Source organism: Neofelis nebulosa, chromosome 8 (assembly GCF_028018385.1).
Source record: "Neofelis nebulosa isolate mNeoNeb1 chromosome 8, mNeoNeb1.pri, whole genome shotgun sequence".
Taxonomy (NCBI): Eukaryota; Metazoa; Chordata; class Mammalia; order Carnivora; family Felidae; genus Neofelis; species Neofelis nebulosa.
This window is the reverse complement of record NC_080789.1, coordinates 853,593-877,289: the sequence shown is the minus strand read 5'-3', so window position 1 is coordinate 877,289 and position 23,697 is coordinate 853,593. Positions and strand designations below refer to the sequence as shown.

The 23,697-nt window shown below is 46.4% G+C and overlaps 1 protein-coding gene across 3 annotated transcripts in view; it reads left to right on the top strand.

The window, feature by feature from the left end:
* The first annotated feature begins 530 nt into the window (after window positions 1–530).
* MOV10L1 (Mov10 like RISC complex RNA helicase 1) overlaps window positions 531–23,697 on the top strand; it is a 73,317-nt gene continuing 50,150 nt past the window's right edge. For 2 of the 3 annotated variants that reach the window (XM_058740937.1, XM_058740936.1), the window contains exons 1-7: window positions 532–695; window positions 2,194–2,378; window positions 12,439–12,601; window positions 19,308–19,420; window positions 19,974–20,161; window positions 22,501–22,644; window positions 23,136–23,377. In XM_058740937.1, the coding sequence (XP_058596920.1) occupies window positions 596–695; window positions 2,194–2,378; window positions 12,439–12,601; window positions 19,308–19,420; window positions 19,974–20,161; window positions 22,501–22,644; window positions 23,136–23,377 (1,135 nt within the window). In that variant the 5' untranslated portion in view covers window positions 532–595. Of the gene's footprint in view, window positions 696–2,193; window positions 2,379–12,438; window positions 12,602–19,307; window positions 19,421–19,973; window positions 20,162–22,500; window positions 22,645–23,135; window positions 23,378–23,697 lie in introns of all 3 variants that reach the window. The other variant, XM_058740938.1, reaches the window with a different exon arrangement.

Genomic DNA, 23,697 nt, shown 5'->3' with positions numbered 1-23,697 from the left:
AAGGCAGGAAATAATAACAGTTCGCACCGACACCGAGACGCACGCTTTCTGAAGAGACGGATGAAGTCGGGGAACCTCTGGCCCGGAGGCGCAGGGGGCGGCCGGCGCGGCAGAGTCAGGGACACCGGCTCCTACCAACAGCCCCAGACTGGAGAAGGGCGCGGCCACCAGCATTCGAGAAAACTCCACCGGCGGCACACGACAGACTCCGGAAGGTCGGAAACAGAACCTCCCCCCGCGGTGGAGAGGTGCGCGCTGAAGGGAGGCGGACGGACACGTAGGCCGCGCGCACGCAAGAGGCCCCGCCCACCGCACGACAGCGCGTGGCCCTCTCGCCCACCTGGCACCTCGCCTGGCTGAGCCGCGTGTCAACGGTCGCCAACGGCCAACCACCGACTACTAACGGTCGTGGCTCACGCAGCAACCCCATTGGCCGAGACGGCGGGCGCCTGCGCAGGCGCGGGTGGAGAGAGCCCATTGGTCGAAGTCTCAAAGGGGGGGGTTGAGAGAGCGGGTGCGCAGGCGCGACAAGTCCATTGGTTCTGGGCAGCGGACCGCTTGCCCACGTGAGGACACCTACGGAGGTGGCAGGGCCATGCTGCGCCTCGCGGCCAAGCTGGTGGCGTTCTTCTGGAGGAGGGCGGACGGCTCCGAGGGGAAGGAGGCCTGGCAGCCAGGGCCCGAGCTCGCGGAAGGTGCCTGGGGGTAGGGCCCGGGGCTCTACCCGGGTGCCCCGGGGTGTTGCTCGATCCGCCGGAGCCTGAGGCCAAACAGAATGCAGGGCTGTTCGGAAGTGGGAGGAGGGGGACGGGAGCCGGAGGTCGTGAGGTCGTGGTCCCGGGGTCCCTGATGGAGTTTCCGGCCGCGAGCCGCTGTGCATCGTGAGCGCGCTCTGAGAGATGCTACCGCCTATCGTTCGCTCTTTGAGGTCAAAGCGAAGGTGTGGCCGTAGCTGAGCAAGGCCTCGTGTGGACTATGATTTAGGGCGTTGGTCTTCCTTTGGGTTTGCGCCGCCTCCGGGTCCTTCTTGTTTCCGCTTTGAAGTGTTAAGCGCGGCGGGCTTTCTCGTTTCTGTCGTCGCTGCCACTTGCGGTTGCGTGTTTGGAAAGCTCTGAAAAGGGCAGCCCGAGCTGTCCCAGGTTGTCCTTTCGCAGTTCCGCCTGAACTGTCGCAGTTGTCCTTTCGCAGTCCTGTGTTGCCCTGCCTTTCCTCTCGAGAAGGCCTTTGAGGCTCTCTTGGTCCGGTCTGGACTGTGTTGGGACTCTGGTACCTGGTGACCTTGAGCTGACTGGACTCAGGGTGCTGATTGTGCAGTCGCTCTCTTTGGCCTCTGAAGACGTGATGTCCTCCTGAGAAGGGCCTGAAGCCGCAGCCGGCGCGTTAGGAGTTGAGGGCAGCGCGCTGCGAGCCGTATGTACGCAGACCTGCTGACGCCCGCATCGCCGTCTATAACCTGGAGCCAGTCCCTTCAATCAGCCCGGGGCCTGCCGGTTAAATCCGGGCCGGGAACCTCGACTGGAGCTCCCGCGCCGGGCTTGCTGGCGGTGGTGGGGAGGCGCGCCGCGTGGACGGGCGCGTGCCCTGTCTCTGGGCCAGACTTCACCCCAAGCCCGGAATCTCCTGGAGCACCTCGTTTGGGGAGGGGACACAGAATCTGCTGACGCCGTTGCCGGCGGGATTGGAGAGGCGGGAGGGTGGTAATCCCAGCACGGGGCGATGGCTGTCCAGACGCCAGCGTAGGACAGTGGTGCTTTATAACCTGGGCCGGCCGCTCAGAAATCTGTGCACTGGACCGCTCGCCGCCGCCACCCAGACAGCTGTCTTGGGTGGAGACTGTAACTGCCTCCACTTTACAATTGGGAAGAGGCCCAGCACGGTTAATGGGGAAGGACCTAGCCCAGAGATAAAGTGGCAGCAGGAGAGCTGGGATTCAAACCCAGGTGGTGTGGCTCTCGAGTCTGAGCTCCCCCCACTGAGTCTGCTGCCTGTGACACCCCTCAGAGGAACCTGGGCAGTCTGTCTCGAAAACCCTGCTTTCTGAAGCCTACCCCTCCCCCCCCCCCCCCCCCCCACTGCAGAGGGTTCCAAACTTCCTGGATGCGCCTGTCCTCCACCTTTCTCTGGTGGGGCTTAATTATAGGGTGGGCTTACTTTACTCATGGGCCTTGTAACGTCTTTGTTTATGCATCTCAGGTGACGCCAAGCTGAAAACCGTCCAGGGTGTCGTGACAAGGTACTGCGGCGATTATGGCATGATTGATGATTTGATCTACTTCTCCAGTGAGGCTGTGACTAGCAAAGTGCTTCTGAATGTTGGACAGGAAGTTATTGCACTTGTGCAAGAAGATAAAGTGTCGAGTGGACTGAAAGCAATTAGGGTAAGGCCTGAGTTGTTTGTGAAGTCTCTCTTCACCATGGGGCTTTATGTTTCCATCCTTTTTTTTTTTTTCAATTAAAAAAATTGTTCATGTTTATTTATTTTTGAGACAGAGACAGAGCGCAAGGGGGGAGGGGCAGAGAGAGGGAGACAGATTCCGAAGCAGGCTTCAGCTCTGAGCTTCCACACAGAGCCTGACACAGGGCTCTAACCCGCGAACAATCATGACCTGAGCCAAAGTCAGATGCTTAATCAACTGAGCCACCCAGGTGCCCATCCATCCTTCTGTTTAGTTAACCTCTTACAACGTGGGAAAGACAGGGAGTGGAATGTACCTTCTTGGGGCTGCTTTTGTTTTTATAATGATTTCTGCCTTAAAAAACCAATGGTGGTCATCATATGTTATTCAGACTACAGAAATTTGTAATTTAGGAAGTAAAGCTCGTTGGTAATTTTATGCTGTGGAAAAGAACACTTAACATTTCTATTTCTTTTTTTAATGCTTATTTATTTTGAGAGAGCGTGCACGCGCATGCACAAGTGAGGGAGGGGCAGAAAGAAAGAGAGAATGAATCCCAGGTGGGCTCTGCACCATTATTAGTGCAGAGCCAGATTCAGGGCTCAATCCCACAAACCGTGAGATCATGACCTGAGCCGAAGTCAGACGCCCAACCGACTGAGCCACCCAGGCGCCCCAGCAACATGAGTATTTCTTATAGTCTTTTAAAAATTTGTTAAAAATGTTAATCATTAGGGTGCCTGGCTGGCTCGGTCAGTGGAGAGTGCAACTCTTTTTGTTGTTGTTGTTGTTGTTACTTTCTATAATTTACATATTTTTTATAATGTACATCCAAGTTAGCACGTGATTTCAGGAGTAGATTCCTTAAGCCCCTTACCTATTTAGCCCACCCCCCCCACAACCCCTCCAGCAACCTCTGTTCTCTGTATTTGAGTCTCTTATGTTTTGTTTTTATATTTTTGCTTCCCTTCCCTTATGTTCATCTGTTTTGTATCTTAAAGTCTTCATACGAGTGAAGTCACATGATATTTGTCTTCCTCTGACTAATTTCGCTTAGCATAATATCCTCTGGTTCCATCCTTGTAGTTACAAATGGCAAGATTTCGTTCTTTTTTATTGCCAATACTCCATTGTATATATATATACCACATCTTCTTTATCCATTCACCCATCAATTGGACACTTTGGCTATTGTCGATAGTGGTGCTATAAACATTGGGGTGCATCTGCCCCTTCAAAACAGCATCCCTGGATCCCTTTGGTAAATACCTAGTAGTGTAATTGCTGGGTCATAGGGTAGTTCTATTTTTAATTTTTTGAGAACCTCCATGCTGTTTTCCAGAGTGGCTGCACCAGTTTGCATTCCCACCAGCAGCGCAAAAGAGATCTCTTTCTCCGCATCCTCCCGGACATCTGTTGTTGCCTGAGTTGTTCATGTTAGCCATTCTGAGGTGTGAGGTGGTATCTCATTGTGGTTTTGATTTGTATTTCCCTGATGATGAGTGATGTTGAGCATTTTTTTCATGAGTCGGTTGGCCATCTGGATGTCTTTGGAGAAGTGTCTATGTCTTTTGCCCATTTCATCACTGGATTAGTTGTTTTTTGGGTGTTGGGTTTGATAAGTTCTTTATAGATTTTGGATACTAACCCTTTATCTGATATGTCATTTGCACACATCTTCTCCCATTCCAGTGGTTGCCTTTTAGTTTTGCTGATTGCTTCCTTCTCTGTGCAGAAGCTTTTATTTTGATGAGGTCCCAATAGTTCATTTTTGCTTTGGTTTCCTTTGCCTCTGGAGACGTGTTGAGTAAGAAGTTGCTGTGGTCAACGTCAAAGAGGTTTTTGCCCGCTTTCTCCTTGAGGATTTTGATGGCTTTCTGTCTTACATTGAGGTCTTTCATCCATTTTGAGTTTATTTTTGTGTCTGGTGTAAGAAAGTGGTCCAGGTTTATTTTTCTGCCTGCCACTGTCCTGTTTTCCCAGCACTATTTGCTGAAGAGACTGTCTTTATTTCATTGGATATTCTTTCCTGCTTTGTCAAAGATTAGGTGGTCACATGTTTCTGGGTCCATTTCTGGGTTCTCTATTCTGTTCCATTGATCTGAGTATCTGTTTTTGTGCCAGTACCATACTGTCTTGATGATTACAGCTTTGTAGTATAGCTTGAAGTCTGGGATTGTGATGCCTCCTGCTTTGGTTTTCTTTTTCAAGATTGCTTTGGCTAATTGGGGTCTTTTGTGGTTCCATACAAATTTAGGATTGTTCGTTCTAGTTCTGTGAGGAATGTGTTATTTTGATATGTAGATTGTTTTGGGTAGTATTGACATTTTAACTGTATTTGTTCTTCCTATGCAGGAGCTTGGAATATTTTTCCATTTTTTGTGTCTTTTTCAATTTCTTTCATAAGTTTTCTATAGTTTTCAGTGTGTAGATTTTTCACTTCTTTGGTTGGATTTATTCTTAGGTATTTTATGGGTTTTAGTACAATTATAAATGGGATCAGTTCCTTGATTTGTCTATTGCTTCATTATTGGTGTATAGGAATGCAGCTGATTTTTTGTGCATTGATTTTATATTTTGTGACTTTGCTGAATTCGTTGATTACTTCTAGCAGTTTATTGGTGGAATTTTTTGGGTTTTCCATAATAGAGTATTATGTCATCTGTGAAGAGTGAAAGTCTGACCCCCTCCTGGCCAATTTGGATGCCTTTTATTTCTTTGTGTTGTCTGATTGCTGAGGCTAAGGCTTCCAATACTGTGTTGAATAACAGTGGCGAGAGTGGACATCCCTGTCTTGTTCCTGACCTTAGGGGGAAAGCTCTCAGTTTTTCTCCATTGAGGATATTAGCGGTGGTTCTTTCATATATGGCTTTTATGATCTTGAGGTATGATCCTTCTGTTCTTACTTTCTTGAGGGTTTTTACCAAGAAAGGATGCTGTATTTTGTCGAATGCTTTCTCTGCATCTGTTGAGAGTATCATGTGGTTCTTGTCCTTTCTTTTATTGATGTGATGAACCAGCCCTGCATCCCAGGTATAAATCCCACTTGATCCTAGTGAATAATTTTTTTAATGTATTATTTGATCCAGTTGGCTAGTATTTTGTTGAGGATTTTTGCATCCATGTTCATCAGGGAAATTGGTCTATGGTTCTCCTTTTTTAGGTGTCCTTTTAGGGAATCAAGGTAATGCTGGCTTCATAGAAAGAGTTTGAAAGTTTTCCTTCCATTTCTGTTTCTTGCAACAGCTTCAAGAGAATAGGTGTTAACTCTTCTTTAAATGTTTGGTAGAATTCCCCTGGAAAGGCATCTGGCCCTGGACCCTTGTTTTTTGGGACATTTTTTGTTACTAATTCAATTTCTTTACTGGTTGTGGGTCTGTTCAGATTTTCTATTTCTTCCTGTTTCAGTGGTTTATATGTTTCTAGGAATTTGTCCATTTCTTCCAGATTGCCTATTTTGTTGGCATAAAATTCTTCGTAATACTCTCTTACTTTGTATTTCTGCCATGTTGATGTGATCTCTCCTCTTTCGTTCTTGATTTTATTTATTTGGGTCCTTTTCCTTTCTGATCAAACTGGCTAGTGGTTTATCAATTTTGTTGGTTCTTTCAAAGAACCAGCTTCTGGTTTCATTGATCTGTTCTACTGGTTTTGTTTTGTTTTGTTTTGTTGTTGTTTTGGGTTTTTTTTGGTTTAGATAGCATTGATTTCTGCTCTGACCTTTATTATTTCCTGTCTTCTGCTGGTTTGGGGTTTTATTTGCTGTTCTTTTTCCAGCTCTTTTTTTTCTTTTTTTTTTAATGTGTTTTTTATTTTTTATTTATTTTTGGAAGAGAGAGAGAGACACAGAGCATGAGCAGAGGAGTAGCAGAGAGAGAGGGAGACACAGAGTCCGAAGCAGGCTCCAGGCTCTAAGCCGTCAGCACAGAGCCTGATGTGGGGCTCGAACTCACTAACTGTGAGATCATGACCTGAGCCAAAGTCGGACGCTTAACCGGCTGAGCTACCCAGGCACCCCTTTTTCCAGCTCTTTAAGACTTAAGGTTAGGTTGTGTATCTGACCTACCTTCCTTCCTTAGGAAGGCCTAGATTGCTATATACTTCCCTCATATGACCACCTTTGCTGCGTCCTGGAGGTTTGGGGCTGTGGTGTTATCGTTTTCATTGGTTTCTATGTACTTTTTAATTTCCTCTTTAACTTTTTGGTTAGCCCATTCATTCTTTAGCGATGGTCTTTAGTCTCCAAGTATTTATCTTTCTGCATTTTTTCTTGTGGTTGATTTTGAGTTTCATAGCACTGTGGTCTGAAAATATGCATGCTATGATTTTGATCTTTTTGTACTTGTTGAGGGCTGATTTGTGTCCCAGTATGTGATCTATTTTGGAGAACGTTCCATGTGCACTGGAGAAGAATGTGTATTCTGCTGCTTTAGGATGAAATGTTCTAAATATATCTGTTAAGTCCATCTGGTCAGTGTATCATTTAAAGTCATTGTTTCATTGTTGATTTTCTGTTTAGATGATCTGTACATTGCGGTGAGTGGGGTGTTGAAGTCCCTGGGAATGCAACTCTTGATCTCAGAGTTGTGGGTTTGAAAATGTCCTACATTGGGTGTAGAGATTACTTAAAAATAAAATTTTTTTAAAAAAAGAATCATTGGACCCCTTTTTCTAAATACAAGAGAACAAATCTACACCTGTATTTATTTACTTTCCAGTTATTTTAAATTCTCAAGGGGTACAGCATCCCATGGATTCTGTGCCCAGTGGCTTTACAGGAAGGTTGCTTCAGAATTTGGCAAGAACCATGCTGCCGATTCCATGAGCATGAGCATAACTTTTCACCAGATTACTCTATCTGGTTTTGTTTGATTTGCCACCAGGAGTCACTGTATTGTTCTTTGCCTTGTACATGTAAGCATATCTCTTGCCTAAGTAGAAATCAGTTTCATCTGGAGCATAAACACCTTCACTTTTAAGAAGAGCTTTTTAAGAAGTGCTCTCTCTGGTTCCAGAGACCAAGCCGCAGCCAGCAAAAATGACTTTGGACCACAGCTTCCAGACGTATTTGTCACTTTCAGAGTCCTGTTCCCAGCAGACCTGCACAGGCTCCACGATGGTGGAAAGAGTAGACCCTTTGTTATCCAGTTAGCAAATATAATAAGTGGATTCTTTTGTTCATTTTTTTCCATTTAAAAATGGTATTTTTGTGCTATAATGTTTAGAAGTGGAATTGTTAAGTCAAAGGATATACACACCCAACATTTCAGTGGTTATCAGATTATCGTCCAGTAATATACAAATTAATTTATACTCACAGGAGCAGAACGAGAGACTGCTTGTTATTCAGAGTTGTCAAGGATGTGTATATTATCAGTCTCTGAAATCTTTGCCACTCTAATAATAAGTGAAAAGTGACCTCATAAACTTAACTTGAATTTAAGCCTTAAAGCAGATTAATTTTTTACGTTTTTCCCATGAGTTATTTTTATGTTCTTTATTCCTTTTTTGTTGGGTTCAGCTTTTTTAAATTAAAGTTTCTATATGGGGAAATTAGAGTTTTATTTTTGGTAAGAGTTTTATTGAGATGTAATTAATATTGTACAGTTCACCCATTTAAAGTGTACAATTCAGTGTTTTAATAGATTCAGAGAGTTTTGCAACTGTTGCCACAATCTGCCATAAGATTTTAAAACAGGAACTTTTTCTCTGGGCAGAATTTTCTGCATAGCTTCTTTTTCAGGCATGATCTCACCTCATCAGCCTGTCCAGTCTTCATTTCTCCCACTCCCCATGGAGTGGCTTGCTCCACTTGGCTTGCTGTACCTTTAGCAGAGACACTACTAGGATTCAAGTGTCATTTTCATTTTTATTTAATTTTTTAAACTTTAATTCCCATCACCTATTTCACCTATCCCCCCCCCCCCACCTCCCACCTGGTAACCATCAGTTTTTTTGGTATAGTTATGAGTCTTCTATTTTGGTTTGTCTCTCCTTTTTTCCCCCTTAGCTCATTTGTTTTGTGTTTTAAATTCTGCATATGAGTGAAATCATATTGTATGTCTTTTCCTAGGTGACTTCTTTTATTTACCGTTATGCCGTATCTTTACCCATGTTGTTGCGAATGACAAGATTTCATTTTTTAATGGCTGAGTAAATTTTCGCTGTATATATTTACTACATCTTCTTTACGTGTTCATCGGTCGGTGGACACTTGAGCTCTTTCCATGTTTTGGCTCTTGTAGCTAATGCTGCTATAAAGCTGGGGGATGCGTGTATCCCTTTAAATTAGGGTATTTGTGTTTGGGGGGTAAATACCCAGTAGTGTGATTCCTGGATCATAGGGTAATTCTGTTTTTAACTTTTCGAGGAACCTTCACACTGTCTTCTACGGTGGCTGCACCAGTTTCCATTCCGACCAACAATGCAACAAGGGTTCCCATTTCTCCACAGCCTCGCCAACACCTTTTGTTTCTTGTGCTGTTGATTTTAGCCATTCTGGTAGGTGTGAGGTGGTATCTCATGGTTTTGATTTGTATTTCCCTGACGATGAGTGATGTTGAGCATCTTTTCAAGTGTCTGTTGGCCATCCGGATGTCTTCTCTGGGGAAATGTCTTTTCTTGGTTTCTGTTCTTAGCTCATCAGTAGATTCCTGATTCACTTGAACAGTATGCTTACACCTTTGCTTGATTTACCAATGTTAGGTAGTATTGACTGATTTCATGAAGGGTGTGCAATTTCTTTGCATATTTTTATGTAGGTTTTATTGTGGCAAAATATACATACATTTACCATTTTAATCATCTTTAGGTGTATAGTCCAGTGACATTAAGAACATTCATGTTGTGCACCCATTACCACTATTTTCACACCTTTTTCATCATCCCTAAAACAAGAATTTGCTATTCTACTTCCTGTCTCTGAATTTGACACTTCTAGTATCTAAGTGGAAGCATGTGATTGTTGCCCCTTTGTGTTTGCATTATCAAACTTTGCATAATATTTTCAAGGTTTATCCATGTAACATGTATCAGAATTTCATTACTTTTGATGCTTGGCTAATATTCCGTTGTGTGTGTATACTACACTTTGTACACTCGTCTGTTGTATTTTAATTTTATGATATTTATTTATTTTTGAGAGAGACAGAGCATGAGCAGGGGAGGGGCAGAGAGAGAGGGAGACACAGAACCGGAAGCAGGCTCCAGGCTCCGAGCTGTCAGCACAGAGCCCGAAGCGGGGCTCGAACTCCCAGACCGTGAGATCATGACCTGAGCCGAAGTCGGACGCCTAACTGACTGAGCCACCCAGGTGCCCCTGTACACCCACCTGTTGATGAACACTTGGGATGTTTCTACCTTTTGGTTATTCTGAATAGTGCTGCTGTGAACAGGTGTCTTAGAGTCCTTGTTCTCTTTTGGGTATATACCTTGGAGTGGAATTGCAGAGTCATATGGTAATTTTGTGTTTAGCTTTTTGAGGAAACTAAACTTTCCGTAGTAGAGACACCATTTTATATTCCCCCCAGTAATGCACAGGGATTACAGTTACTTTACATTCTTTTGACAGTAGCCATCCTAGTGGATACAAAGTGGTATCTTATTGTGGTTTTGACTTACCTTTCCCTAATAATCATTGATGTTGAACATCTTTTCCTATGCTTATTGGCCATTTATCTGTCATCTTTCGAGAAATGTTTATTTAAGTCCTTTAACCATATTTTAATTGTCTTGTTTATTTTCTTGTTCAGTTAGAGAAGTTCTTTACAGGGGTTCCTGGGTGGTTCAGTCAGTTAAGCGTCCGACTTTGGTTCAGGTCCTGATCTCACAATTCGTGAGTTCAAGCCCCGCATCAGGGTCTGTGCTGACAGCTCAGAACCTGAAGCCTGTTTCAGATTCTGTGTCTCCCTCTCTCTCTGCCCCTCCTCTGCTCACGCACACGTGGTCTCTCTCTCTCTCTCTTTCAAATACAAAAGCAAAAAAACTAAAAAAAAAAAAAAAGAATTTACATATTCTGGATGTTAATCTCTTAACAGATAAGTGATTTACAAAATATTTTTCATATTCTGTGGGTTAGTTTTCCAGTATTTCTTGATAGTATCCTTCAGTACACCGAGGTTTTAAATTTTGGTGAAATCCAATTTATCCTTTTTTTAATTGCCTTTGCTTTTTTTTTTTAATGTTTATTTATTTTTGAGAGAGAGAAAGAGAGACAGAGTGTGAGGGGGGAAGGGCAGAGAGAGAGGGAGACACAGAATCTGAAGCAGGCTCCAGGCTCTGAGCTGTCAGCATAAGGGCCTGACGTGGGGCTCGAACTCACAAATTGAGATCATGACCTGAACCGAAGTCAGACACTTAACCAGCTGAGCCACTCAGGTGCCCCTGGTCAACTTTATTTCTAAGTGTTTTACTCTTTTTGATGGTATTGTAAATGGAATTGTTTTCTCTTTTTTAAGTTTATTTTGAGAGAGCGCACACGTGCATGGCGGAGGGGTGAAGAGAGAGGCGGGGAAAGAGAGAATCCCAAGCAGGCTCTGTGCTGCCAGTGCAGAGCCTGACACGGGGCTCGAACTCAAAACCATGATATCATGACCTGAGCCAAAGTTGGACACTTAACTGACTGAGCCACCCAGGTGCCCCATGGAATTGTTTTCTTAATTTCCTTTTTTGGAATGATCATTGCAAACGCATATAGATACAACTGATTTTTGTAGCCCTTTATCTGTTATGCCATTTGCAAATATCTTTTCTCATTCCATCAGTTGCCTTTTCGTTTTTTTGACTGTTTCCCTTGCAGTGCAGAAGCTTTTTATCTTGATGAGGTCCCAATAGTTCATTTTTGCTTTTAATTCCCTTGCCTTTGGAGAGGTGTTGAGTAAGAAATTGCTGCACTGAGGTCAAAGAGGTTTTTTCCTGCTTTCTCCTCTGGGGTTTTGATGGTTTCCTGTCTCACATTCAGGTCTTTCATCCATTTGGAGTTTATTTTTGTGAATGATGTAAGAACGCGGTCTAGTTTCATCCTTTTGCATGCTGCTGTCCAGTTCTCCCACCATTTGCCAAAGAGGCTGTCTTTTTTCCATTGGGTACTCTTTCCTGCTTTGTCAAAGATTAGTTGGCCATACATTTGTGGGTCCAGTTCTGGGGTCCCTGTTCTATTCCATTGGTCTATGTGTCTGTTTTTGTGCCAATACCATGCTGTCTTGATGATTACAGCTTTGTAGTAGAGGCTAAGGTCTGGGATTGTGATGCCTCCTGCTTTGGTTTTCTTCTTCAAAATTACTTTGGCTGTTCGGGGTCTTTTGTGGTTCCATACAAATTTTAGGATGGTTTGTTCTAGCTTTGAGAAGAATGCTGGTGCAATTTTGATTGGGATTGCATTGAATGTGTAGATTGCTTTGGGTTGCATTGGTATACACCAATAATGAAGCAACAGAAAGAAATAAAGAAACTGATCCCATTCACAATTGCACCAAGAATCATAAAATACCTAGGAATAAACCTAACCAAAGATGTAAAAGATCTGTACGCTGGAAACTATAGAAAGCTTATGAAGGAAATGGAAGAAGATACAAAGAAATGGAAAAACATTCCGTGCTCATGGATTGGAAGACTAAATATCGTTCAACACTTTTTTTAAACAGAGGTAGCAAAATCCTTGCCTAGTTCCTTATCCTAGGGAGAAAGCTTTTAGTCTTACCATCGTTGAGTGTGATGCTAGTTGTGGGTTTTTCACACACGGGCTTTATTATGTTGAGGAAGTCTTACGTTCCTGGTTTGAGTGTTCTCTCGTGAGAGGATTTTGTTTTGTCAAATGCCTACCCAGTGTGAGGTGTATTATATCGACTGGTATGTTGAACTGTCTTTGCATTCTGAATAAACCCGCCTTGGTTGTGGTGTGTAACCCTTTTAAAACACTGCCATATTTGGTTTGCTGGTATTTGATGGAGCATTTTTAATACTTACGTCCTAAGAGATACTGGCCTGCAGTTTGCTTTTCTTGTGGTCCTCTTATGGTTTGAATAGTGGTTCGCTTGTCTTACAGGTGGAAGCTGTCTCTGATAAATGGGAAGATGACGGCAAAAACCACAGCAGAGGGCTGTCAGACTCCAGCCCCCGAGTGCTGATTGGCTGTGTGACGTCGCTGATGGAAGGTGCTGGCTACATCAGTCAGACCACGTACTTCTCTCTGGAGAGTGTTTGTGAAGGTACGTCAGATGGGTTTCTACTTAAATTTAAGGTTAGGTTTTGTGGGGTTTTTTAAAATTTTATGACTGAGATTTGAGATGGCTATACATATTGAAAGGGTCAAATTTGAGCATGCTTTGTTTGTTGAGAGGGTTTTAGACTAGAACGGCTTCACCAGGCACTGGCTCCAAGTGGTGTAGGTGGTATAGACTGCTGTGATTTGTTTTGTGTCATTTGTTGAATGGAGTCACAATCTTCCGGGTAATTGTTCTTTCCACAGAAGTATTGTTCCTGCCGTAAGTCAACAGTGTTGCAGACGTATAAGGGGACTGTTGTTCTCACAGTACTTCAAATGGGTTAACACAGGGCTTGGGGATAACTTTGTACCTCTCCACAAGTATGTGTCGGGTTGGTTTTTTTTTTTTAGCTGAACTCAAATTTTGTTTTTATATCTAAATGAATAATTTGTTAATGCCATTTTTGAGTTTGACTCAACTACCATTTATTGTGTACCTGCTGTCTCCCAAGGAGAGACAGACCTGTACGCGTCTTGGGATTGGGCAGGAATTGGAAAAGCTGCCTGGAGGAGGTGCTTCTTGAGCTGAATTCCAGCTGCTCACCCTGCCAGCCCCACATAGAGACACGGAGAAGAGCCGGAATTCTCTCCCACCTTGGCTGCCAGGGAGCCCAGTGCAGGAGGGCAATTAGGTCAGCCCACCAGGCAGCTTGCTTGTCTGCTTTCCTCGGATGTAAAAGCCAGGACTCTGACCTTTATTGATAACCCCAGGAGTTTCTGGAATGAAATTGTTAGGTGGCTGGGATTTAAAATTTTCTGTTCTGTCAGAGAAACTCTCAGTTCTGGAAAAACTGATCCTACAGTTGCTCAGCTCCAAAGGGAATCCCTAGGTCCCTGTAACTATGCCAGTAGGAAGTCACTCCCAGACTGGGACATGGTTCATGCTGCAGCGATTGCTGGAAGGTACAGAAATAGTTCACCACGAGGACTGGCACCTGAGGCATAGGTGGAGGGATTTCCCAGCACAGTCTCCCGTCTTCTTGAGCTGAGAGAGTCCAAATTGTTGATGACCTGCCATAGACAGCAAGAAGAACATTCTTGAAAGAGAAAACACGACATGAAAAAAGGTAACGGGAGTCCGAAGCAGAGGTTGCAGACCTTTTCTGGGTAAGGCCAGGTGGTAGAGCTTGTGGGCCACGTGCTCTCTGCTAGCTCCTCACCTCTGGGTTGGTGCTAGCGTGGACACAGCGGTCAGCAGCGCCTGAGTGGAAAGGTGCAGCTTTATTTACGAGAACAGGAGGCAGGCTGCCATGCGAATGTCTGATCTGGAGGTAAGAAGAGGAAGAATTGGGCTAGGTGTTTTGTTCCCCTAAGGGAGAGTCAGAATATGCTGTCTCTTTCTTGGCAGCCATTCAGCAGATGTTGGAAGGCCGTCTCCCGACCCACTGCTCGTAGAATCTGTTCTGGTGGGAGGGGGAGTCGACAGTACGGTGTTCTCTGCTCTGCGAGAACTGCGTGAGTGACGTGATGGGACAGGAGGCGGACCGGCTTGGGGTGCCTCTAGGGCACGGGAAGGCTCAGCCTCCCTGAGGGCAGAGCAGACCAAGGGCTCTGTGGGGAGGGTCCAGGTGAAGCACAGACGATGTCCCAAACCTTCCAAGGTAACCTGGGTGAGTCAGTTCAGTTATGTACAGTACCTTGAGCAGAGGAGGATGACAAGATGTGACTGAGGAAGGGGTGTCACTGGGGAGAGGTGGGAACCTGTGAATATTGAACAGTGAAGGTGGGAGGTAGGGTCTCAGGATCGCTGGCTCCCCGAAGTCTCGGACTACAGGGGTAGTGGTGGCCATCAGCCCAGTTTTGTGGATGACATTTCAGATCTAGGCCCAAAAATAACACTCATGGGAATTCTTTTTTTTTTTTTTTTTTTTTTTTTAACATAAACTCTGCCCTCTGTATGAGGCTCGAACTTACAACCTCAAGATCAAGAGTCACATTCTTTACCCATTGAGCCAGCCAGGTGCCCTATTTTCTACTCATAGGAATTCCTAACATCAGTAGTAGGGCTCAAGCCGTTTTACACATGAATATCCATTGAATCCTTAACCGTTTTGGCCAAGGCAGAAAGGGAGTTAAACACCCAGCCTAAAGCAGGCTCTGTCGTGCTCTGTCCTGTAACATTTGAGGCTGGTCACTCGGTTGTGGTGACCGGCCTGTGACTTATGCAGTGTGTTTAGCAGCATCCCTGACCTCTGCCCACTAGATGCAAGTAACTGCCATCCCAACCCCCGGCTATGACACTCCAGAACGTCTGCAGACACGGCTGCCACGTGGCCCCTGGGGGACACAATGGCCCTGGGTGGGAATCACTGGCCTAATGGGGTCTAAAGTCTGTACGACGGATCTGCTTCTTTCTTCTTTATTTCCAAGGTAAGCACTGGTCAGCCCAATGGCACCTGCATATCCACATAACCAGTGTGGCCTGAGCTCTCAGCCTGGGTCATTAGTCAGGTTGTTTCTTTACTTTCGCATTAAACTGATTTACGGACCCACTTGTGAGATAAAGAGTGAATCCCTTGGATCCCTTCTGAGATCTTTCACTAGGCCCAAGAACCCAATGCCACACACGTCATACAGGGTGCTGTGCCCTGCGTCAGGGTGCTCTTTAGTGACCAGTGTGCCTCTACAGGGACTGCTCTTCATCTGCAATGTCCCTGAGGTCCCCAGATGTTCTGTCTGAAAACCTCTACCCAATCGCTGGCCCCCCTCCTTCCTGGGTCGAAACAGATCTCTGACACCCACCCTCTCCCTTGGCCAGAGTTCTTTATCCTTTGGAACCACACAGTCTCTGATGCCTTTCTGCAACCACCCCACTCTGCCCCTAGGCCTGCCCAGTATGGACTGCCCAGCCTGGCCCTCTGGCTTCTGGTTGGGATTAGCCAGCACCCACCAGTCAGCAGAAGAGAGGGGAGCGAGGTTAGGATCACACTCCCACCTCACGCTGTGACTGTGGCTGTATTCCTCTCCAGTGGCCAGAGCTATAGCCAGGGTGACCAGATAAGTTAGGATCAAGATTGGTACACAGGTGAGCTGTAGAAAAGGGTGTTAAAATTAATTAAAATTAAATCATTTTTGAAATAGTTGCGTATCAATTAACAGATTGATCTTACTATAGTGGTGGACCTTTAAAGTAGCATAATTCGGAAATTGCAAAACCTGAAATTCTTTTTAGAAAAAAAATACTTGGGTCCATTAAAACAGCTTAATATTTATTACTCGGTCATTGCATTCTTGGTACGTAATATCTTAGTTTCTCGGTGTTTGTAACACCATGTCACTGGTATTCTAAAAAATAATACGTATTTTTCAGTGTCTTAATTTTATTTTTTTATACAGTGGTCTGGAATCTTCTTCAAAGTGGTATTGTATGGTTGATGAATGTGAAACTGAAACCTTTGATTGGCTCTCCCTGTAGCCCGTAACGTTTTTAATTGAGGAAATACTAGTAAGCTCAGAACAAGTTCTGCTAAATGTAAGATACAAGTCCAGGGTTTTTTCTTTTGAAATGTATAACTATCTCAGGCCAGATGTTTTCACAGGTACTGGTTTTTTGTTTTGTCTTGTTTGCCTTTATGAGTACAAAGGTATTCAAATATTATCATAAACTAAAACCTATCAAATAAGTTGTCTCTATGATTTTTTTGAATGCTACACCAAATTTGGATATTGTAAATTTATAGGCCTCACCAATTTCATTCATTCCATCGCAGAATATCCACTTACCCAATAAAAAGTAAAGGGCTTTGGGGTGCCTGGGTGGCTCAGTCGGTTGAGTGTCCAACTCTTGATGTTGGCTCAGGTCATAATCTCATGGTTCGTGAGTTCAAGCCCCATTTCAGGCTCTGTGCTGCAGTGAGGAGCCTGCTTGGGATTTCTTTTCCTCTCTCTCTTCCCCCTCCCCCCACGTGTGCTTGCTCTGTCTCAAAATAAATAAACTTTTCTTTTTTTAAGTAAAGGGCTTTGTTAGAAGACTCTTTTTAAAAATTTTTTTTTAATGTTGATTTTTGATAGAGAGAGAGCATGAGCTAGGGAGGGGCAGAGAGAGAGGGAGACACAGAATCTGAAGCAAGCTCCAGGCTCCGAGCTGTCAGCACAGAGCCCAACGCAGGGCCCAAACCCACAAACCACGAGATCATGCCTGAGCCGGAGTGGGATGCTCAACCAACTGAGCCACCCAGGTGCCCCTAGAAGACTCTTTTGACACAAGTTGGGATAGTGTTGAATCCAATCATAAGACTTCAGCTTTAATCTGCGTGTGCCATGCAGGCTCCTGGGATCTCATTGTTTCATTTCCTCCGTTGCTTTGGTGCAGATCAGTGTCACTGTCTTCCTGTTTACTAGCTGTGTCTCCTTTTTTCTTCCTTTCTTTCTTTCTTTCTTTCTTTCTTTCTTTCTTTCTTTCTTTCTGTCTGTCTGTCTGTCTTTTTCTTTCTTCCATTCTTTCTTTCTTTCTCTCTTTCTCTCTCTCTTCCTTTCTTTCTCTCTTCATTCCTTCCTGCAGGAGAACACGAGCTGGGGGATGGGGGAGAGAATCTTAAGCAGGCTCCACGCTCAGTGCGGAGCCCAGTACAGGGCTCGATCCCACAACCCCAGGACCATGACCTCAGCCAAAATCAAGAGTCGGATGCTCAACCGACTAAGACACCCAGGCTGCCTCAAGCTGTATTTTTGATAACTGCAATTTACAAAAGACTTCAAAAGCTGAAAATTTTTGGTTCCGCATTTTATTCAGTACTTGGATTAAATATTCCCAACTGATTTTGAACAAAGCGTAACCGAAATTTAGAGGTCTCACTTAAAAAACGAAACGGAGCACCATCGTAGGTTGGGTTGATTTGCAAAGAGCGTCTGCAAAGGTTCAAACATCTGCGGAATTCAGAGGGTGGAGCAGCAGACGCCCCAGGGCTGCCAGACCCAGCGTGGTCGACTGCTTTGTGAAGATGAGTTTCGTCTTAGAAGTTTGATGGTTCGGCTGCCTTTATGTGTCTGTGAATGCAGCTGAATCTCAACTGCTACAGCTTGTGTCCCAGCTCATTGGACACCGCGGCACGTGTGGAAGCGAGCGTGCCTTGACACACCACGGTTCCAAGTACATTTCTGCCCGTTCGCTTGTTTAACGTGTCAGGATCTTGTCTGTGTGATGGTGCTTTATTACTGTTTTACCAAAACTTGTACTCATGTTGTACTATAGAAACAAATAACGTTACCTCCAGTGTTGAATTTCTAAACTGAATTCACAGTGACATCAGAAATTTTTCCTTCAACAGAGTGATCTTCCACAGTCTTTACTCTGATTCCATAATTCTGATGGGGAAAGAAAATCAAACTGTCACTTGAATTTGCTTCACTGTTTTCGCTTTGAAGTAACTTTCATCCAACTGACACATGGCTCCATTTTTCACGTGTGTCTAAGAGATTTGGAATAAAAATTTAGCAGAATTGTATTAAACAGTTATTTGATAAGCGAAGCCGTGGTTTATCAAACAGCATATGAACGTGTCTCTACGGTCTGTTAAATTGTGCTTCTGGGACTGTCCTCTTAAAATACCACCTCACGTGGAAGCCGGTGCTCCAGCACGTTTGTCTCTTCTGGTTTCTTACCGCCAGTGCTGCCCCCGTGGCCCTCGTGCTGATCCGTAGATGTCAGCAGATGTTTGGGCTCTAGGTGTTGATCACCAGCTTTCATGAGAAACAAAGTCAGTTTTAAATTATGCACTTTTGTTTTTTGAACTGATTGCTGTCGAAAGTATTTATCGCGGGGGCACCTGGCTGGCTCAGTCGGTAGAGCGTGTGACTCTTGATCTTGGGGTCATGGGTTTGAACCCCACGTCGGGGGTGGAGCCTACTTAGAAAAATGAAATATTTTTAAAAGAAGTACTTATTGCAAAGTAACAAAAAGGTTCTAATCGGTAGTAGCTTTACACCAAGCATCATAGCAAACCTGTTCAGACCACTTGTGTTTTACCTCGGGAAGGTTAAGCCATGTCATGTCACTGAACCTACAGTTCCCCAACATTCCCACCCACCCTGCCAGTTGTGGCCCAGTGGCACCTGGCATCCTGCAGGCCACGGCACAGCTACCTGGCACACCCGGGATCTGGCAGGGGCACAGAGTGCTCCCCAACTCTCAGGTCTGAGCACACTTCCCTTTGTCACCGAGTAGTCTGTGTGTACCTGACGGGGAGGGGACTCACACTGTTTCTGGAAAGAGTTGGCACAGAGGCGTGCCCACCTAGTAGAGAAACCACACATGTGCCTGCCCTCCCTAGAAGCTGGAGGTGTAAGAAACTTGCTGCTCAGCTTGTTTTGCTGCAGTCATTACTAATACTTCTGAAAACAGTGGGCGCCATCTGAAAGCAGATAGGATCCTGAGACCCTACGGCCCAGGTGTGTGACCGCGCTGGCCACAGCCCTCCCCGATTTCCCTGCCCTCGCCCTCGCAGGCAAGAGAAGGTAAAGCTGCGGAAAGGTTGGTCTTGTAACATCGTCTGCTCCGTTCAAGTGGGTGAACCTAGATGAGAACTAAGATTAGTAAACTGCTCGTTAGAGAGGACGGAACTGGTTTCAGTGAATCAGAACTTCAGAATGAATTGCACACATTGATAATTACCAGCATTACTGAGTAAGCACCATGGTTTCCCTGCTTGCAGGTTTCGAGCCCTGCAAGGGAGACTGGGTGGAGGCAGAGTACTGGATCCGGCCAGGCACATGGATCAGCGAGGCCATCTCCGTGAAGCCGCTGAGGTACAAGCGCATGGACAGGGTAGGTGTTGGCCCTCGCTTGCCCTCATCTTCCTGAGTTTCCACAGCCCAGGCTTCTCCTGGGTGCGTTGGGAAGTCAAGCTAAGTAAGGCTCAGTCTTGGCCAAAAAGCCCCCGTTTCCCTGCCGAGAGCACTGGTTTCCGCGGGGACGGAATCGGAGGTCGCCTGGCTCACTCATCCCGTGAAACTCTAAGCTCTGTCGTTGACACAGCATGTGAAAGTGTGACCGCTGGGACTGAGTGGGGTGGGTGCGGGACTGGTGCCTGCCCGTGACAGCGGGTGTGCTTGGCCACTGGACACTGGGGCTGAGGGTGCTGCCTGACACGCTCCCACCGTGCTACCTCGGCCTTGGCTCCGGGGTCCTTCCACGTTCATGAAATCATCATGGCTTTGCTTCTCTGAGACCAGCCCCCCCACCCCTGCCAGAGGTTGGACTTGGTCTACAGTGGGGTCCAGGGAAGGTGTTGCCCCTCGGTTCAACAAGTGTTTCTGGTCTTGGAGGGAGGCCCCCGGCACGCAAACGTCTGAACAGCTGTCTGCTGCTGTGCTCACAGGTCTGCATTTCTAGCCTCTGTGGGAAAAACGGGGTGATAGACGACAGCGTCTTTTTCACCTTGGACTCTCTGAAACTTGCTGAAGGATATGTGCCTCGAAGACATGACATGGTCAGTGCCGTGGTGGTGGAGAGCAGCCAGTCATGCTACGTCTGGAGAGCCCTGTGCATGACCCCAGTGAAAAGACGGTAATGGGGAAATGGCTTTCTTCTCTGGGAAGGGAGAGGCCCAATGTAAGTGTATTTTAAGAGTTGCTTGAGTAACCTCAGGTCATAGCCTGTCCAAATCCTGAAGTGGGTAGTTAAAGGGAGAGTATCTTCTGGAAGGTTTTCAGCGGTCTCTGTGTCTGATTGAAGTTCGAGTTAATGGTTCCTTCTTAACTCTTAGTCTTATTGGCAGTGTTCACATTCTGGTGGGTTCTTAAATCTTTTGTTCGTCTTTCACAGGTTGGCGTGTTTTTTTTTTAAAGTGTTGAACATAGTAGGTTCTTAGAATTGTTGAATTTCTTTCATTCTATGGCCCCAGTAACCTCCCACCTTGTCCACGTGTGTGTATGACACACAGTGGGGCCTCCCCTGAGCTCCCAGTGTAAATGGCAGCCCTGCCCTGCCTCCTGCCCTGTCCTCTGGCCGCTTTCTCTCCTTAGCACTTAACCTCCAGTGAGCTTGCTCTACGTGTCCCTTAGTGATTCTGTTTATCCTCTCTTAGAGTATAAACTTAGAATGCAGGTTCTATGCCGGGAGGAATTTGTGTCCTGTGTCCTGCTCTGCGCTGAGCACCTGCCTCTGTCCGGGCACCTCGGGAGTGGGGCACATGTGGGGACTGTGAGGAGCAGCACTGCGGGGAGTGCCACTGGGTCACGGATGGCACGTGACACTCAGGAGGATGGACCGCTTGGCTCAAGGCTGTGGAGATGTGTGGGGTGGGGAGACTCCGCCATGTGGGAACCTTGCCCCACCCTATCTAGCAGTCACTGTCACCCTTGGCCGCTCAGTGCCCCCCGTTCCCCTGCCCCACAGGACCCTGCTTCCCGCTGGAGAATGACTCAGGCCCACCTGTGGGGCAGTGAAGCCAGACGCATTGCCCTCACCTCCTCTCACAGCCCAAGAAGGCCTGGGAGGCACAGGAGTTCTAGTGTCAGCTCCCTCTGATGGAGCTCGCACCCGGTGGTGCGAGCATGAGACAGGCAGGACTCGCTGCCTGGGTCGGTGCCACGAGAAGAGAGCGGTTCCCGCCCGCATCTGAGTTGGGCTCTCGGGCCTCCTGCTAGCTCTGTCCTGCTCCCACCAGGCAGCAGCCCAAAGCCCTGGGGCAGGAGTGGGCAACTGGTCACTTGGAGCCACCGCCCAATTTAAGGAAACACCCATATCGTGAAAACAGGCGCTTCCCTGGCTCTTCGTTTGAGCTCAGAAATGCTTGAAAACAACACTGCATTGAACCAGGCTCCTGATTGCCCTGGGCACAGGAGGGTTGTAGGATGATGACCGGTCCGGCCCACGACTGATCGTCGACAGAAAGCAGTTGCCATCTTAGCCTCAGGGTCAAGTATATTCATTGCAGTGACTTACGGTTTGTCTCCTCTTCTAGATTCTTATTGCCCAATCTGGGTTTTTTTTAAACATTTACTTCTTAACATGCCCTGTGGCTTACCGATTTGCTCTGTTTTGGAGGGGAGTGGTGGCTCACAGTGGGTGTGGACTAGCATCGTTGAGTGGGCAGGGGCACCACCAGTGGGCTCCCCGGCTGTGGGTGGTCAGTTTCTGGGGAGTCTCCTCAAGTGACCCCCAGGCTGCAGTGGACTCAGATGTAGGTCTGGGGGTGCTCATTCTCCTTGGGGAGGGTCCCTCTAATCCCAGACGGATCGCGTGAGGCTTCTCCCTTGACCGTTGACCTCCTCAAATAGTCATCTTCACAGGCAAGGGAAGTGTCCCCCCTTCGTTGCTGACGCTGGTCAGAGGGGGGGGTCAGCAGGTGAGCGGTGGATGAAGGGAATTTGCTGGATCCCGGGGAACTCACAGCCAGTGGGCAGTCAGTGCCCGTTTCCCGAGTTTGTAACAGACGAATGTCCCGCCCTTCACAAGCTCAACAAATGCCCTCTGTGTGCCCAGCTCTGTTCTAGCCCCAGGAGTACTGCCTTGGACAGAGAAGACCTGTGTTTCTGCCCTGGGAGAGTTGGGAGAGTTTAGGTGCTGTCACCCCACTCAGGTTTCCTGTGCCCAGAGAAGAGGCTGCTGGGGGCAGCATGGGGCATCAAGGCTCTGTGTGTGTGGGTTCCCTCCATGAGCTGGACCCCATTCCACAGCGTTGGCCCCGTGTGGGCTCCCCACTCACACCCACAGTCTGCCTGCCCAGTTGAATGTCCAAAAGACAGTCCCAGTTGATGAGCGCAAAGGCCGAGCTTCTGCTCTCCGGATGCAGTTCCTCCTGCTGTCTTCCCCATCCCAGTTCCCTGGGTGCTGGGGAGAAGGGGGAATGGTGCTTCAGGACGCCTGCCACAGTGATGCTGTTCTATGGGTGCTCTCTGCAGGGACTCCTCTGCCTTTGAAGAGACTGCCGAGGAGTTCTGTGGAGCACTTTTACTGAAGGACAAAGGTGACATCGAAGTCACGAGGTTGACAAATTTTGGAACGTTAAAAGAAGGAGAAAGTAAAAATATGGTGATCTGGATAGAGTAAGTTTAGCACTCAAATAAAATTATGTTTAACGCGTTTTAAATTGTGATTTAAGAATTTCTGTAGAATAGGGGCGCTTGGGTGGCTCATTTGGTTAAGCATCTGACTTCGGCTCAGGTTATGATCTCATGGTTCATGAGTTCAAGCCCCACGTCGTGCTCTGTGCTGTCAGCGTGGAGCCCATTTCAGATCCGCTGTCTCCCAATCTCTCTGCCCCTCCCCTGCTCCCCTGCCCCCCGACTCATGTGCTGTCTCTCAAAAATAAATATTTAAAAAAAATTTTTTAAAGGATTTCGGTAGAACCAACTTTACTTTGTTCATTTTTTCCTTTATGGAAATCTTTTAGTTTTTCAGCCTAAAATGTTCTTTTTACTTTCAAAGGTATTTACAGTCATCTCTCATTCATCAGATTGAATTCTGTGTCTTATGGTAGCTGATTATTTTAGCTTCAGGATCTTATCTGTATTCATGGCTCATTTTCTTTTTCCAGGAATAAAGGAGACATTCCTCAAAACTTAGTCAGCTGTAAACTGGCTGGCTGGGATAAAGCTAAACAATTCAGATTTGAAATGCTGGATAAAGGCCAGACATGCCCGGCAGGGTCTCTTGTTCCTATTCCTGAGAAGAAGAATTTTTCAGATAAATATATTACGTTTCTAGACAGCCACCAAAAAAACAAAACCTCTCAGGCGTCAGAGAGAAGTTTGGTGAACAACGGAGACATCTCTCCAGGTAGACATTTCACCTGTTACCGTGTTTGGCCGGCTGGGGCTTGGCTGCCTGTGTCCCCTGCTGGGCCTGCGTGACAGTGAAGCTGCTCTTGGGGGGGCCAGGGGCCCGAGTGGCCAGAGCACTCCAGCCGGTGCAGCGGATTATACTGCGAGCTTTTTGGTTCTGGGCTCTTCTCTGATGTTTTGTGGCTGAGGAGAAGAGCAGAAATAGCTCGACAGATCCCAGAAGTGCTTCAGACGTGCTGGTTCCCGTGAATGGTTCTGAACTCGGGAAAGGCTGCCCGCCGTCCGCTGCTGTCTGGTGCTTTGGCTGTGTGCGTG